At 45.7% G+C, this 18,538-nt stretch overlaps 1 protein-coding gene across 2 annotated transcripts in view; it reads left to right on the top strand.

Moving 5' to 3' along the window:
* LOC144772859 (PRKCA-binding protein-like) overlaps positions 1-18,538 on the top strand; it is a 126,650-nt gene that overhangs the window by 90,780 nt on the left and 17,332 nt on the right. For both annotated transcript variants that reach the window (XM_078657496.1, XM_078657497.1), the window contains 4 exons: positions 821-954; positions 1,778-1,870; positions 8,064-8,114; positions 11,375-11,519. In XM_078657496.1, the coding sequence (XP_078513622.1) occupies positions 821-954; positions 1,778-1,870; positions 8,064-8,114; positions 11,375-11,519 (423 nt within the window). The remainder of the gene's footprint in view (positions 1-820; positions 955-1,777; positions 1,871-8,063; positions 8,115-11,374; positions 11,520-18,538) is intronic.

Below are 18,538 nucleotides of genomic sequence, written 5' to 3'. Positions count from 1 at the left end.
GCAGTGCCAATGCACATGCTTCTGCAATGAAACTATTGTGTGTATGTGTTTCGGAAAGGGGGTGAGCTACATTAGAATTGCGTGATGGGGCAGGTATTCTCGCAGGTAACCATGACGTGCATACATGCCTCTTGTACTATTAAGGATAGACAATTGGTGTCCACATTCCATTACGTTCCTAGGCATGCACAAGTAAGATGTATATTTTTCAAACATGCTCTATTACTATCAAATCAGTAAAAACAAAATACAAACGCTAATGTTATTTGACAAAATGTAATATTAACACATTCGTTTTTTATAACTAACAACTTTGTCCTTCCATTTACACTGTAAATGTGGATATGTTACTTGAGAATAAAGATCACCATTTCTCTGTGTACAATCTCCATGGTGGGTGGCTGTCTGTGCATGTGTTTGTTTTAGTTGGATAGATGCTTTCCCTGAAGGCAACAGTATGTATGATTGAGGTTCTCCATTGTGGTGTAACATGTACAGAGTTTCTGTTATTCCATTTTACCACTGGGTGACACGAATGTGCTGCTTAACCGCACTACTCAACATATTCTGATACCAACCTTGTGATGGTGCTGTTTTCACATACTGTGATATATTCTGTATAGCAATACCTTATGGAGCCTGTCAGACAGTTGGATTAGCCTTTTTCGGATGATTTGTGAACATCCATGTTGCTCAGTAACTTTGAAATTATGTCTGCAGTTGTCACTCGGCCCCCGCCTCCCATAAAATTGCTTTCCAGCGCTGCTTTCTTTTGAGGACCACTTCAATCTTTTTTATTCTTCCTTCTCCACCTTAACAGCCTTTGGGGATGTCTTCTCAGTGATTGGGGTACGGGAACCCCAGCCTGCTGCCAGTGAAGCCTTTGTCAAGTTTGCCGATGCACACCGCAATATTGAGAAGTTTGGGATCCGAATGCTAAAGACCATCAAGCCGGTAACATCAGGGAACTGGGAGGGTGGATGAAGCCTCCTTGAAACAAACACAAATGTTAGTTGATTCCATCATTCCCCCCAAATCCTGGGCTTTTGTAAGCGGTGGTTCCGTAGGATTGTGGTATATTCAGAGTTGGGCTTATTTCGCAGTAGTAAAGTACCAGGTGGTGGAGTAAGTCATGATTGAGGTGCGCGTTAGTGTTTGTTGCTTAGACTGCCACATGTCGGCTAAATGGTAGGTGGCTGAGCTGCTTTTTTGGTACCAATATCAGACTAGAAGAGGGTGCTCAAGGAGTGAAACCTACTGCCTGGGTGCATTTTTGTATGTGAACAAGGACTGTAAACCAAGCCAATGCTTCATATCATGATTTGCCTCATTGGCAGAACTGCTTGCCCCTGTACTATGATGAGTCAATATTCTGCCTTGATGATGGTGTGACTGGCTGACATTGATTTCCGACAGTTATGTAGGTGTAGGTGTTCAGAGTGCTGCAGCTGAGAAAGGAAGTACAATGACAGGATTGTGTGGCAGGTGCTAGAGTAACATTGTAGCTGGTGCAGTACTGACAGAGAAGTCAGTGCTGCGATGCATTATCGAGATGTGTCTTAATTGCTCTGTGTGGCTTCTGATACTGCAATACCTGTGTGTGCTGCTAGTCATGAGTTATGCAGAATGTGACAGTTGTGTGTTAAGGCTTAATCCCAGAGTAGAATGATATACTGCAGTTGAGTGTTAAGATGACCTGAGCTGTGATAATCTGTAACACCCAGTGGAGCACCTGATACGTCTTGATTCTTTGTGTCCCCCTTGCTTCCTTTCATAGATGCTTAACGACCTGAACACATACCTCAACAAAGCCATTCCCGACACCAAGCTGACAATTCGCAAGTACCTGGATGTCAAGTTTGAGTATCTTGTGAGTATTATTTCCTTAGTACGGGAATCATTGTTTACCTTTGTTGTGTCTCTGTAGCAAAGAGTGGGATAGATCATATGTGCTGCTCATTATTTTAGGCTTATTGTACCGGACAAACAAAATGTGATGGGAGGATACATTTGAATGGCAGCAATTAAAAATCTGACTACCCACTATCTTACCAGTAATTTCACTCCCTTCAGGGTCTCCAACAAAGATCTTATTGATATTTGATGATGAAATCCAATACAATAAACACACAAAAGGTGATGGGAGGAATGTTTGCCGTAAATCTGACCACTGGCAGTCACTAGGGGTAGGATTGCAATTCATCATTCGTTTGCCCTCCATGCCACCTCAGAATTGACTCTGCTGTATGCTTATCAGTTTTAAGCCTTCTCCGATAGGAACAGTTCAGCTTGAACTGTCAAGCAACAGTTCAGCTTGAACTGTCAAGCAAGGTCCTCTCTGAAACAGAACATCAGCAACCCAAAACTCCACTGACGCAATGCTTAAAAGTGGCAGGAATGCAGTGTGGAATTAGATGCTGCAGGAAAGAGTAGTAATCATGAAGAACGGAAGGAGGATAAAGGTGTAGCAGTACTGGGGAAAGAATTGTGCAGTAAGGGAGTAGGGATCTGGCAAAGGTCAAAGGTACAGAGTTAGGGATGATATGTGTAAGGATAAGGGATTTTGTTGGTGGGTTGACACAGAGTAAGTGCAGTGTTAGTGCAGGGTACAGAAAGACAGGAGGGAAATAAACCTGGGAAAATAAATTAAGGCACGCAGATCACGGAGTACAGGGCATAGGCGAAGTTCAAGGTTAGATGATCTTAGGATAGAAGGAGAGCAGTCACCTTAATTTGGAGACAAATGAGAAGACCAGAGCCTTTCCTTGTGGTAGAAGGCATCTCAGCAAACTGGCAAGTTTGCTTGGTAATTTAAAGCCGGCCGCTGACATCAGATGTATCAGAGTCGCAACCTTGAGTCCTGCAAGGCAGACTTGTTCTTCAACCGTACAAGATCAGTAAACTGATCACATTTTAATCAAGCAAAAGTAAAATATTATTTAGAGTGCCTGGAAACTGCGTGGGTGTGACATGAAGATTTATAGAAAAGAACACTATGTTTCTGTTCCTTATGAGGAACCTGAGGATGATGACGCAGTTGTACTGTGGTGTTAGAACCCCATTCAGAGGGTCATGGGGCAAGTGGGAGCTATTGGGCCCAACCGTGATGGTAGTGGCCTTTTTGCTCCTGTTGTCCGGGAGCCCAGCCTCAGCACTTTAGTGGGAGAGCATGTCAATCAATTCAAGACTTCTTGGGGGACCGGTAACGGGCGGGGTAGGAACCGAGATTGAACAAAGGATCACACCTCAAATTATGTTTAATAGCAGCAATAAATGATTGTCCAGTCAAATACTTGCTTTTATGGAAAAAGGATTCTTTGTATACCATCACACAGTAAAATATGGCTGCACAAACAATGCACAGTCCTGAGATCAGGGCTCTAGTGTTTCAATAGGTGATTTCCTAAATCTCATTCCCCTCTCGCTAGCAGTAGCGGTTATTGCCTATTCACTATAGGCAATATTCAGGTTAAGCCCCACTAGTCGTCCGACTCTGACTCCAATTAAAGTCAAGAGTGTTCCAGCGCTACATGACAGGCAGGTTTCCCTTGGGGCTTTCAAGCCTGTCAGTCAGTCTTACCTGCACTAGCAGGCCCTGGATTACCGTAATCTCTATGAGAGACTACCTTGTGGGCGCAGAGGCTGCTACAGGTGTCTCCTTTGAGTATTGCACAGGCAGGCTTGCATGGCCAACGGTTGGGTATCCTCGAGTTCCTCACACACAGTCCTGTGGGAACAGAAGCCGAGTGTCCTCAGCGGTTCTACAATTCTGGTAGGTTTCCATAAACTGAAAGAGACAAGTTAGTGATAGATTCCTTACCTTAGAATATCCCCAGGCGTCAGACTGGATCCGGAAGGTTTTGCTTAGCAGTACCCCTGCGTGTCAATAGGTGGCGTCCTGCGACTCCGCGTCCGTCACTGGCGTCGTCAGCGCCGAGACGACGTCACTGAGGGTACTTAGGCGCCACCCAAGCGCGCTGACGTCAGTTCTGTACACGACTTTCTGCGTCGAAACGCAGAGCCATGCAAGATACTGACCATTGGTGTATAAAAATAGGGCCCTAAAAGGGAATGACCTTAACCCTAGTAATCAGTTTGCAGAATGGGTGGGGCTTTACGGAATCTGTCACTAAATAATGTCTCTTACAGATATACCGTTACACAAGTAGTAACTTGTGCATCTGAAAGAAACACGTTAGTGATAAATTCCTTACCTTAGAATAGATACCCCAGCAATACCAACCCTGGTGGTGGGTCTGCGAACAAGATTACACCAGAAAGTCACAGAGCACAGAACGGCCAAAGAAGCCGTCTCTCCGGACCTGACTGTCAAGGCAGTAGTGCTTGGTAAACGTGTGCAGCAAGGCCCACGTAGCTGTCTGACAAATGTCCTGCAGTTGCCCTGGTCAAATGGGCACTCACCCCCCCCGGAGGCTCCTTCTTGGCCAAAGAGTAACATGCTTTGATGCACAGAGCGACACACCGGGACATGGTCCGTTTGTGCACAGCCCAACCTTTTTTGGCACCCACATAGCCAACAAAAAGCTGATCATCCACCCAGAACTGCTGTGTACGCTGCAGATAGAATGCGAGCGCACGTTTCGGGTCCAGACGGTGGAGCCTCTCCTCTTCCCTTCAAGGATGGGCGAAGTGATGATCTGCCCAATGTGGAAGGGCATGACAACCTTTGGCCGAAAAGAAGGACTCTCCTGTGCCCTTTCTCTGGAAATGAGTTAGTCGCAGTAGGAGCAACTCCAAATCTGATCGCCCACACACAGGCCATGGGAGTGACTAAAGGTTCATACCTGGATGTTAGCCAGAGTACTATGCATATCAAAAATTTACCCCAGGGCCTCAGTCATGCTCTTTATGGTACTATCATCAGCCCAATCTCTTTCCTGAGATGTGCCCAGACCCCTATTCAGTGACCTCGCTGAATCGAAGAGCACCCTTTTGAAGTATACCGAAGAGCCTGGCTCTCTCTTCCGGTGGTGTGACCACCCGTTCACAGGAATGCAGCAATACACTAACCTGTCTAGGGGATTCTTCTACCTCCTCATACTCCTCCAGTTAGCTATGGTTCTCCCAAAATGGAACCCAGAATCTTCCGTGTGTTGCACCATTCACAGGCACACATACACTCTGCATACTAATCTGATGTAGGCCAAGGGTGAGTTAACCACACATTAAACGCCTTTGGTGAGTTCTGTCGGATTCGGGGCTTGGAAATAAACACATCTAAGACTAAATTTATGAATTTGAATCCTTCTATGAAATTCAAGGGGAAAATGGTTTACAACGGGGCTTATTTGGAAGAAGTGGATGCTTTTATCTACCTAGGCATCTCTTTAAATGCTAATATGAACTGGAGATCACATATGGACTTGGTAGTGCTAAAATTCAATCAGCTGGCAGGGGCAATTGCCCAAAAACATAAATCTTCATACACCAAACCAATTCAGCCCATATTGGAGATTTATGGCATGAAAGTTCTGGGTGCATGCCTCTACGGTTCAGAATTATGGGGTTTTTCCAATTTGAACACCTTAGCAGTTGCTGAGAACAAATTCTTACGGCGCATAATTGGTGCTCCTCAGAGTACTCCCTCGACCCCACTCCATTACAATCTTGGGAGGAAAAGGGTCGAGGATATGGCCAGACTGCGTCCCCTTCTGTATTGGAGGCGCATAAAAACTACTCCTGAGTTGAGCCTTTACGCAGCTGCCCTCTTGGATGTTGATAATTCTGATACCTTTCACAAAGTACTTTGGCTTAAAGAAGTGAGGACATTACTTCAAAAGTTGCACCTTGAACACTTATGGTCTGCAGTAGACCCAGACGATTTTCCGTCTAAGATTATGTTGAAAAAATTGTACTGGGACATGATAAACAATGCTGCATTGACTTCTGATCAATCATCTGCCTTGACATCCCAGTTCTTGGAAGTTAAAACAATCCCGAAATTTGAACAGTTTTGGGATTTGATCTCCAAGCCCCTAGATAGGAAACTGTATTTCCAGTTTAGAATTGGCTCTTTACCCGTAAATGCTTTCACAGCCAATTGGTGTCCGGATAATGTAAATACTTGTTTTTACTGTAAAATTCATGTAGAAGATATCCCACATTTTCTATTTGTATGCCCCTTATATGCTGCCCCAAGGAATAGATGGTTGAAGCCTGCTTGCAGAAATTTGGGCACTAGGAAATGTTTGGACGCCTTAAGGATTTTAAGATCAAACTGTGCCCCTAATCTTGCAATTGCAGTGGCTAAATACATGGGGTGGGCATGGATAATACGCACGCGCACTTTAAAACTCCTACGAACTAATGAATTACTAGACCCTGTGATTTAAACTTTGTGCTGTGTCTCTATTTTAAAATTGATTATTTTTTGTCTTATTCGCCAACAAAGTATAAACTGCTTAGAATTTAATACTTTTTTATTTCTAGACTAGTATTTATATTTGTATAGCTTAGGGATATGCTTTTATGACAATGTTGTCGAATAAAGTATTTAAACTTGAAACTTGAGTTAACCACACAGCAGTGAAACTTTGCATGAGTGGGTATGCAGGCCTCACTACAGTGACACATGTAAAAAGGCCTGTTCACTTTCATTGATCACTACACTATATAGCAATCTGTGAGACCGGCCTATGGCATGGCCCACAAGCATGATTCATGTTCGCCCATGACAACAAAATTCAGCACCAGGGATTCAGAAATCATTGCAGTTAAGCCCTCCAGGCAAGGGAACATTTCCATCACCATGCAAGGGACTTTTCCCTTTTATCCTGAGGAAAGAACAGTGTTGTGAAGGAGCAGCCATCTGCTACAGAGCAAGGGTACAGAAGTAGGGACGAAATGTTGAAACCTTGGAAAGGAGATAAAATGTGGCATGGGTTGACATGAGGCACTGTAAGTGCAAGGGCAGAAATACTGGAGGTTGTGGTGAAAGCAAAAACAAAGGAAACTAGATGCACTTAGCACGGAGTGTTGGATTAGTGCATGGGCTCATAATCCTGGGACATGGAGGGACTACGTAACTGAACTGACTCACAAGCAGGAAGACCACAGTCTACTTGTGTCACACAGAGACAGATTAGAAAAGGGAAGAGGCAAATTGCCATGATTATTCAGTAAGTTAAGACTTGTTGCTGAAATCTAATGTGACCTGCAGATCTTCACCTTCCATCCTTCCAAGCTTTGGTTAATGCAGTATTTTGAAATGGAGCATTGGCAACACCCCTTAATTACTGAGCTTAGAAACCACATGGATGGTAATGGGGTGCTACAGAAAAGATCGCTTAATATTAACTGTGAATAACTTGAATACTAAAAGGGCCAGAGGAGAGAAGGGTGCACTTGTCGTGGTTAGTGGATTGGATCAGCAAGCATCAAGCAAAACCAAGGCAGAGAAATTTGTAAAGGGTATGAACTGGAAAAGCGCTAAGAGAGATGTACGGAATGACCTGGAATTTTTTATCAGATTCCTAGCTCAACACACATTTTTGACCATGAGTTAAAATCGCTTGTCACTGGGAGGCAATGAAGATCTTTTTAAGGTAAGTAACATTTTTTTTTTTTATCTTGGATACATTAGCTGCTAAACAGCAATCTGTCAAGTGGTGGTTTTGGAGGGGATGACTCGCACAGTTATGCCCTAACCCTGCCTTCCTGACAACATAACATGAATTTCAATTCATTGATCCTACGGACAATGCCCCAGTCATGTTAATTGGCTCTTGGTGCACAAAGACATGATTAAAAGCTATGCAGCAGACTCCAAAATGAGGACTCAACCAGGGAAGGAAAGGAAGTGTTTAATATCCTTGTAATTAAACCAGCTCAAAACGTACTCTGCAAAACCACACACTGATCTGTTACCATTGTGTGTGTGTGTGAGTAGGATAAGTGAACTCTGGTGCTCATTAGTCCAGGGAGCCATACATATGTTACTGAGGGTGGGACATCGGCTGCTTATGGTGAAGATGGTGCTGGTTTGAGATTAGCACAGTAGAAGATTAACTGTTGGTAATATTTGGATTGGCTTTGTTTTGCAGTCCTACTGCTTGAAGGTGAAGGAGATGGATGACGAGGAGTACAGCTGTATTGTAAGTAGAAGTGATGGCTTGCTTGTGTACCTGTGTCTCTTTATTCAAGGCTTTAGGTGGCATGTGTCAGAATAGTTTGTGTGGAGGGGATCCTGTCATGTGAGCAGGATACCTCTGAATTAAGCTTTTACTCTCTTTTAACCCTGATTTGACATTGGAAATCAAGACTGCTTATGCTAAATCTTTGCAACAGGTCAGTGTACATTCTAGCCCAAGGGATTTGGAGGACAGTCAGTCCATGACACCAGGAACTAGTAATTGGTAAGGTCAAACCCTGCATCCTACTATAATCACACATTGATGCAGAAAACACCTTTAAAGAGACCATCATAGCTTTGCACAAAGACCAGAAATAAAACTAATATCAAGAACGCAGAGAAGGAGATGTGAAGCCCAGAAGCAAAACTAAACTAAACCGAACTAAAAAATACATGTATTATTTATAAGTTAATGCTGAACTGATTATTGTTAAAAAATAGTCTATAAAACAATGTGTACATAATTTGGTTGTCATAAAATAACCTGGAAGGTGACACAAATGTATCAGGCCCAAGACAGTGAAGCTCAGTAAAGACACTGTGCTACAGCAAACAATGGATTTAGGCCCAGATCTCTGTACTGGAGTGAAAGTCCCTAGTAAATGGTACTCTGGGTACCTAGGTCCTGGCAGCTGAAGAGGGTCCCCTTGAACCCTCTCGCTGGGACCATGCCACTGCCCTTGCAGCTTGCATGCCCCTGTGAGGGAGAAAATGGCAAAGTAGACATGGCACCCTGCCTGGGTGCCATGCCAGCCAGCACTACCTGAAGGCATAGGTGAGCCACCCCTCTAGAAGGCCTCATAGCCCTAATGCAAGGTACACTATACCACAGGTCAGGGCATATCTGCTGAGCATATATGCCCCTACAATATTGGGGTCCATTCCTTCATATTGTAAGTGCCAGTGAAGCCATAGAGAGTACATGGGTGGAAATTCGACAACTCTGGTTCCACAGCACCCTTGGTGGCTTCACTGAACACAGGAGCGTTTGGTAGCAAACTACTCCTCAATAAATCCACACTGATGCCAGTGTGTGATTTATTGTACCATGACCTAGAGGGCACTTCAGAGGGGCCCCCTGAAAACCTTCCAAGCCTGGTGGGGGTTTCTGACTGGCTGTAAGCAGCCAGCCACCACCCAACATGTTTCAGGGCCCCTGGGTGGAGAGCCCCTGCTCTCTTGGACCAGAAACCATGCACATCCTGGGCAGAGGTGTCACATCTCCTCTCCAGGATGGGCCAGTGCTTGAAGGGAGAAGCTTCAAAGGCCTCCTGCCTTTGTAAAGCAACCCCCAGCCTCTGCTGCTAGCAGCTGATGGCAGCCCCTGGTTTATACCCCGACTTTGGATGGGAAACCGTCGAGAAAACTCAGGAGAATAGCAGGTGTGCCCACCTCTGCCAACTTCACCCCGAAGGTGGAGGAGGCGAGATGAAGCACATCTTTCAGTACATGCCATCTTGAAGATGGGGGGACCCCTCCAATCTGGTCTAGCTCAATGCCCGCTCCCACAGGAGGGTGGCATAATACAGGGTGTAGTCACCCCAGGTAAAGTGCTCAGTGGGCCAGCCCTACCCATCTGTATCCAACTTCTGTGCACCTGCGACCTGTCTTGTAGGATTGATAACTTCTTTTAAGTTTGCATGGTTTCCCTTCATCCTTGGTTCTATAATGCTTGTCTGAGGACATAGCGTATTTGAATGCATGCTCGGGGAAAGGATTGCTTTGGATCCCTCTCTGATCCCTCCCTCTCTAATCATATACTCTTAATACTCAAAATCTCTGCTTCTGTAGCTATTGCTTCCATTCAAGGATGAATGGTACTGTTATGCCATCCACTGTGATTTGTCAAATTGTTATGTGCAGATCATGTACTCTGAAATGTGCCCTGTTCTGTAGCCCCCCTGCTGCTTTGAATGGAGTAGTTCTAATTGTTTATGTAAACTACTGGTGTCCTCCTACCCATACGTTACAGAAGTCACTAAATGTCCTCCCAAGGCTAAGAAACTGTCCTTAGACTTATCAGCTAGTACAAATGACTTAGCGTTGTCACTGTTTTACTGTTATCCCTCAGTTATGCCCCTACACATACCGACCCATATTCCCTTGTAAGCATTAATTGGCTCAGAGAGATGGGACTGAGAGTGGAATCTGGAGGAGTGTCATATAAGGGTAGAGACTGGATATTGAAGAGCTGACCCTGAACTTGACTTCATTTGTAAAACAGTTGTATACTCTGCACATATGTTGCTTTTAGTTGTATTGTCATTAAATTCTCTGCGTAAACATTAGAATATCTCCACACATTTTCGGTTTCCTAGAACCCTTTTATTGTATATTTTTAATATGAAAAAAGCAATAAATCCCAAGAAAATATAACTACTGGAGACCCCATTTTCTATCTTTTTTTTTATATTAATGCATCTTAATATACAAATTAGGGAAACTGTACATTTGGCTGAAAACACAATTTTATCACTTATTAAGTTGACACAAATAAATAAATGTAGCCTCTGAAAAGGTCTTGCATGTCCATCTACATATAGAAATGTTACAGTGCGGTGTCAAGTTGACTCATATGCACATTTAAAAATTCCTGGAGCTGGCAGACTTCCCCTCAAGCTGTGCATTCTCAGGGAGTTTGTGTTTTATGACACTCTGAGAAATATAAATTGCTTTTCTTTTTCTTTTTTTTAAAGTGGAAACAATAGCAGTGCTCTTGCCTGAATGCAAAAGAACCTTAGAGAACTAGAAGAAAAGAAATAAGCATTGGGAAGGGGAGTGGATCTAAAATATTTTAAAAATCATAGAATCCAAGAGAAGACATTTACATCACATAACTGCAAATTGGGTAGCATCTGGGGCTGAAAAGAAAGGTCACTAAGTGGTTAAGGAGTTCAGATAGTTACTGGTCATTGCTGGTGCTTGGTATTAGAAATAACTCCTCATTAGACTCACAAACTGAAACAAAGGAGATGAAATGATTTGCCGATAATTGCACAATTTTCCTCTAGTCCCCCTCCTGTAAGTGATACTTATAGAGAAAGGAGAAGGTACTAAATGGGATTTGAAGTAGTTGCCTGCAACATTAGCCAATACCCCCAAGCCCCTATTAATGTAGCAAAATATGATAGACAATGGGGTTTCAGAGATCGGCTGTGCTCAAACATATCACAACTTCAGATGAAGAGATGCTGTAACTAAAAGTCTATCCTCTTTTAACAGGCCATTGGTGAGCCATTGTATCGTGTGGGCACTGGCAACTATGAGTACCGATTGGTTCTGCGCTGTAGGCAGGAGGCCCGCTCCCGCTTCGCTAAGATGAGAAAGGATGTGCTGGAGAAGGTGGAGCTGCTGGACCAAAAACATGGTAAGACTGTCCTCTTCTACTTTCTCCATCTCATGCTCTTCTTCAACTCTTCTGACATTATCTCATCATACCTCATTGGTTACATTTTTGCATAGACTAGCCCTTCCAACCTTATAAACAAGTAATTTACGACGAGTAGTCCATTACAGCATTATGAGATCATGACATGTAGTACACTTAAATTGTACTCCAGTAAATTTAGAATTCAACATTCAACTATTCTATCACAGCTGTCTGCTTTGCAAGATGTACCTTTGTTTCCCTGTTGCTAAGAGTTTTTCCTTGAAATAGGTTTCTTGACCTGCCTTCCACAGCGGTCTGAAATATCTAGTGTCTGCCATCATCATCATTTTCAACATATTACTTCAAAACTCTTCAACTTCCTGCTGCTTGCTTGAGGGTGTCATAGTATGAAGTGTCGAATATGAAGGCAACTTGCGTTCAGCAAGAGCTCATATCAAGGTGCTGCATTTTTAATGGACCTAATTAAACCTTTCTGCAGCTGTGCTCTTTAAGCACATAGGATACCTTCTACAGTGTTTACATTGGTGTTCATGTTTTCTCACGTAGGCAACCCAGAGAAAACCAAGCACTTCCTCCCTTCTTTCTGCCTTTGAACAAATAAGCGTGCAGAGGTTTTTCAATAATTTTAATATAGCATCCCTGTGGATGGTAATACATATCCAAATCTTTCCTAGGACCTTGTTCTAGAGCAGCGGTTTCCGTTTTTTGTGGGCAAGTGCCAGGTCAGTGGCAAGTTTAAGAGTATCCACATAGTATTTCAAACAATGTAAAAGGAATAAATTTGCAAATGAGTGGTTATTCTGAAAATCTATCTTTTGCCATATGATGAACACCCCTGATTTAGAAAATATAGGCAATACTCCTAGTCCCAGGATATGTATCAACACCACATCGATTAAAAGGATGTAACCTTACAAGCGTATTCTTTTGTTTATTAGGACTTACACGTGATTGTCTTTTCTGTTCCTCCTTCATCCCTCTGTATATTTTCCTTATTCTGATTGATGCAGGGGCATTGCATTACTCAAAAACACTTCCCTTAAGTAATTTGCTTATTTGTTCTTTTGCCAAGGAAGTTATTGTTCTCCGTCCTACGGTGTTCATAAATGCTTCATATCTAGAAGATATGGAGTGCCTTGGAACTTTGTTTTAGGAAACACAATCTAACCATTTACATGGTTCACTATCCATGAGGTGGGGGACAAAAAGAAATAATCTTGCCCAATGACACACCACAGAGCTTAGAGAAACAAAAACAAAACTACTTAATCTAGAGCGCACTTGGCACAGGAATTATGAAGGCTTGAAAAAATAAGATAAATAATGAATCTAATATGCAAAAGAAAGTGTTCGAGGCATGTGGGCTGCTGAATTTATATCTATGCATAGATCGCCGCCTAGTGTTGGGTCCGGATGATTGCACATTGTTGTCCTGGAAGAGTCTTCGAAGTATCACGAGATAGGTGGCTCCTCCCTGGACTACAGTGCGCATGGGCATCCCCTCCATGCTCAGATTGTTTTTTTCCGCCATTGGGTTCGGATGTACTTCTTAACTCCCGTTCGGAATTTGTAATACTTACTCTTTTTCGAGGCCAAAAGGCCTTAGGGGCGTCGGTATTGTCTTTCGTTCGGTGCCTTTCAGCTTTCCTGTTCTTTGAACTCGACTTCGGAAGACTTTTAGTCTTCGACGCCAAAGGCCCATCGACGATGGAACGGAGCCCGTTCAAGCGCTGCCCCGTCTGTAACTCTAAATATCCCCACATCGACGTGCACTCGGTGTGCAACAAATGTCTCTCACCGGATCACGACGAGGCCAGCTGCATGGCCTGTTCGAAGTTCAGGTCGAAGAAAACTCTCCGTCTTCGACGCGCTGCACGACAGTCAGCGCGTGAATCGGCACCAGACCCTGAGAACATCTTCGGTGGTGACGACAACGAAAATGTGCAAGACGACGAACCAGAACATTCGGACCCTGCGTCGGAACAAGACTCCACCTATGTCGAGGACGAGGAACAACTCTACGTCCATGATGAAGACATCATCGAGGTAGGAGACGACGCACTACCCCTTGGAGCCGTCGACGACGACTCGAGCGAGGAGCTAGGCCCAACCGCAGTAGCGGGGCCTCATATAGACTCTTCCACGGCTCAGGTCGAGGCATCGCCGGAAGGCCTTAGCCAAGATCTACAACCCCGTTCTATAGTCCCGCTTCAAGGCCCGACTAAGAACATTTCCGAGGAGCCATTGGTCGAACGTCCACTGTTGGTGGAGAAATCGAAACCGAAAGGGAAAGACCCAAAATTGAAACCGAAACTGTTGGAAACAGCCTTCGGATCGAAGACTTCGGAGCCGTCCAAGTCAATAAGGGTGCTCCACCCTTCGGAGTCGACAGGGGGCGTCGACCCAAAGATCGGAGCGACAAAGACTGTGTCTGCCGTTAAACACGTCACACTCACGTCGGCGTCTAGGCCCAGCTCCAAAGATGGCGAATCTTCAAAAGGACTCAAGGCCCAAAAGGCCGTCGATCCGAAGGTCCAAAAGCCGCAACTGGTCAAAGCCTTCGAACCGAGAACAACCATCGGCTCAAGGGAACAAACCTCCGACACCAGCACCAGCGTCCCTGCTCCGCGGCAACGCGTCGACTCCACAAGACTGCAAAAGCACGCGGACCAGTCGGAGTCGGTCGGGTCGAAGTCAAAGTCTTCGACGCAAATCGGTCCGTCACCGATGCCTTTGGCGTGTATCAAATACGGACTCCCCCCGACGGCTAGACCTAAGGCTGTGCAAATCCAAAGAGCTACCGACTCATCCAAGTCCACGTCAATAGCTGCACCCGACAAGCCTCGGACCGAAGACGTCGAGTTCCAGCCACCAAGCTACAACGAACAGACAAAGTTGTACATTGACTCAGAATCAGGCAGGCTCACCGTTTACAAACGGGAAATCAGACCTGCAACACCTATGGAGCCATACAAAATACCACTCAAGAAAAAGAGAGACTCTACTACCTCTCCAATTCTTTTTGAGCCTATACACACTTATGGGCAGGGATATTCCTACTCACCCACTACAGTCACTGAGGATGTGGAGGAAGGAGACAATGAAGAGCAGTTCAACTACCCCATGGACACGGATCAAGATGAGTCCCAGCCATGGGCTGACACCGTTGACCCTGGTAAACCTCACACCACCCCTGACACTCAGTCATATGCGGTCAAAACTTCCCCTGCTGAGGACACTGCTGCGTTCAACGCACTCATTGAAAGGGCGGCACATAACCATGACGTAGATATGCACGCTGACCCTGTAGAGGAGGACTTCCTTTTTGATACATTCTCCACGTCAGAAAGATCTGTAAAAACTCTACCTATGCTCAAGGGTGTGCTCAAACATGCAAGTGACATTTTTAAAGAGTGAACTAAAGCAAGGGTGGTAAACCCAAGAATTGAACGGAAGTACCGGCCGGCGCCCGTGGACCCTACCTACATCAAGGGCCAACTCCCCCTGGACTCCTTGGTGGTGGCTAATGCTCGCAAGAGAGCGAACTCACAAACAACGGGTGATGCTCCTCCTCCGGACAAAGCGTCAAAGATCTTTGAAGCCTCTGGAAAACGTGTGGCTGCTAATATTTGGAGGATCTCCAATACACAAGCCCTGTTAGCAAGATATGACAGGGCACACTACGACACTTTAGAGCAGCTCCTTCAACACCTTCCAGATACTTACAAGGAGGGAGCAGAAATGCTTATACAGGAGGGCAAGTTAATCTCCAACGCGCCCATTAAGTGCAGCCGACACAGCAGCTAGGGCCATTAACACTAGCGTTATGCTAAGGAGGCATGCCTGGCTCCGCATCTCTGGATTTAAATCAGAAATCCAAACTAACCTGCTCAATCAGCCAGTAAACCCTGACTTCCTCTTTGGTCCAGAAGTAGACACCACTCTTGAGAAGATTAAAAAGGACACTGAAATTGCGAAATCCATGGGGGCTCTGCAGTCTCAGCAGTTCAGGGGCGGTTCCTTTCGTCGCTCCGGTAATAGGGGAGCCTCAAGAGGACAAGCGTCACAACAAGCCCAGTACAACAAGGGAGGCACGCAGACCACCTATAACAAGACAAATAGGGGTGGATACCATGGAAACAGTACCAAAGGCAGGGGACGTGAAACAATAATGCCAGATCCTCCGCCACTAACAAACAGTGACGTCTTGTCACTGCCCCCCGCCCATATAACACCGGTCGGGGGGAGACTCCAGCAGTTCCTGCCAGTCTGGGAAAGCATAACCACAGACAGGTGGGTAAGAGAACTTATACAACACGGCTATTGTCTAGAGCTCACTTCTACTCCACCCAACATTCCCCCAAGGCACCATCCTATGTCCACAGAGCACATGCACTTATTGCAGCAGGAGGTCATCTCCATGCTGCAAAAAGGGACCATAGAGCTCGTGCCTGTAGAACAGCAAGGAACAGGGGTGTACTCTCTGTATTTTTTAATACCAAAAAAGGACGGATCCCTCAGGCCCATCCTAGACCTCAGGCCCCTAAACCAATATATCCTATCAGAACACTTTCACATGCTCACGTTACAGCAAGTTCTGCCATTGCTCAGGCAAGGAGATTTCCTAGTAACCCTAGATCTAAAGGATGCCTACTTCCACATTCCCATTCACCCCAGTCACAGGAAATATCTCCGGTTCACCATCAACAACCAGCATTACCAGTTCAAGGTCCTGCCTTTCGGGGTCACTACAGCCTTTAAAGTGTTTACAAAGTGTTTGGCGACAGTGGCCGCGCATCTTCGGAGACAGCACATACATGTCTATCCGTATCTGGACGACAAGCAAAGTCAGCCCAGCAGTGTGCTGACCACATGTCCAGCACAATCCACCTCCTACACAGTCTGGGATTTTCACTCAATTACCCAAAGTTTCATCTGCAGCCGCACACGTACAGCAGTACCTAGGCGCAGAGATAAACACGCTCGCTGCCACAGCGCACCCCAACTTAGCAAGAGTCAACAGCATGCAGGTGCTGATGATTCAGGCCACAACACTCACTCCCAGCACAGGTGTTCATGCAGCTAATAGGCATGATGGCCTCTTGCATCTTTATAGTCCCGCGAGGCTACACATGCGTCCGCTCCAGGAATGCTTAGCGCGTCAGTGGAACCAGGCTCAAGGACAACTAAAAGACCTAGTGTTGGTGACCGGTCGTGCGTACAACTCTCTGCATTGGTGGAACACACAAAACCTTTGCAGGGGACGACCGTTCCAAGAGCCTGTACCACAGATAGTACTGACAACGGACGCATCTCTCCAGGGCTGGGGAGCGCATGTCCTCCATTACACAGTGCAGGGACTTTGGACACCGCAACAGCAGAAGATGCACATCAACCTGCTGGAACTGATGGCGATCTTCATGGCGATGAAGGCGTTCAAGTTGCATCTCTGTAACAAAGTCGTGTTGATCCGGACGGACAACATGACTGCGATGTATTACATCCAGAAGCAAGGGGGGACACACTCTCCACAATTGTCACACCTAGCACAATGCATGTGGAAGTGGGCCATTCAGAGGAACATGTTCCTCATGGCGGAACACCTCCCAGGAAAGGACAACCAGATGGCGACTTGCTCAGCAGACACAGCCATCAGATGCACGAGTGGGAGATGCACCCCTCGGTGCTCCAGCCGTACTTCCAACGGGGGGTCATCCAGAGATAGACCTCTTCGCCACACGCGAAAATGCAATATGCCGCACCTTCGCCGCCAGGTTCCCACACCCGCAGTCTCAGGGCAATGCGATATTGATGAACTGGTCGAACAGATTTGTGTACGCCTTTCCTCCAGCTCCACTCATACCGCTAGTGGCACGCAAACTGAGGCAACACTCCATGGCGCTCATCCTGGTTGCTCCAACGTGGGCAAGGCAAGCGTGGTACACCACGTTCCTCGAACTCTCCGTAGTTCCCCACGAGCGCCTCAGACTCACACCCAGTCTCCTCACTCAGAGCCATGGAGACATTCAGCACCCGGATCCGCAGAAGTTGAGCCTTGCAATATGGCTCCTGAAGTCATAGAGTTTGGCTACTTAAACCTGCCTCCTGACTGCATGGACATCATAAAAGAGGTTATCTTCAGAATAGACAGCACCTGTCCCTTTTCAGACTGCCAGCCATTAAGGCTTTTATGGAGGGACTTAGAAGGGTCATTCCTCCAAGACACCCGCCTTCGCCTGTCTGGAACCTCAACATAGTCCTCACCAGGCTCATGGGCCCACCATTTGAGCCACTTCACTCTTGTGAGATACAATTTCTTACATGGAAAGTGGCTTTTCTGGTGGCAATTACGTCTCTACGACGAGTTAGCGAGCTGCAAGCACTCACTATCCAAGAACCTTTCATCCAGATACATGCTATTAGAGTGGTGCTGCGCACCAACCCTAAATTCATGCCCAAGGTAGTGTCACAGTTTCACATCAACCAAACTATTGAACTACCTGTATTCTTCCCAAATCCAGATTCAGTGGCAGACAGAGCACTGCACACACTAGATGTTAAAAGGGCTCTCCTGTATTACATAGACAGGACTAAGGATTTCAGGAAAACCAAACAACTGTTCGTTGCCTTCTCCCCACAGCACAAAGGCAACCCAATTTCTAAATCAGGCATAGCCAGGTGGATTGTTAAATGCATCCAAATCGGTTATCAAAAGGCTAAACGCACGTTAACCGTTCCCCCAAGGGTGCATTCCACACGCAAGTTGGGGGCATCCATGGCTTTCTTAGGTAACATCCCTCTAGAGGATATATGTAGAGCAGCCACATGGACCAACATACACACATTCACCAAACACTACTGCGTGGATGTACACTCCAAACAGCAAGCTGCTGTAGGTCAGGCTGTTCTCAGAACTATTTTTCAGACTGCTGCAGCTGGCACGGGCAACCGCCGCTAAGGAGGGTACTACTATTTATTCTATGCATAGGTATAAT

Source organism: Lissotriton helveticus, chromosome 8 (genome assembly GCF_964261635.1).
Source record: "Lissotriton helveticus chromosome 8, aLisHel1.1, whole genome shotgun sequence".
Lineage (NCBI taxonomy): Eukaryota > Metazoa > Chordata > Amphibia > Caudata > Salamandridae > Lissotriton > Lissotriton helveticus.
This window is presented reverse-complemented; position numbering and strand designations above follow the sequence as displayed.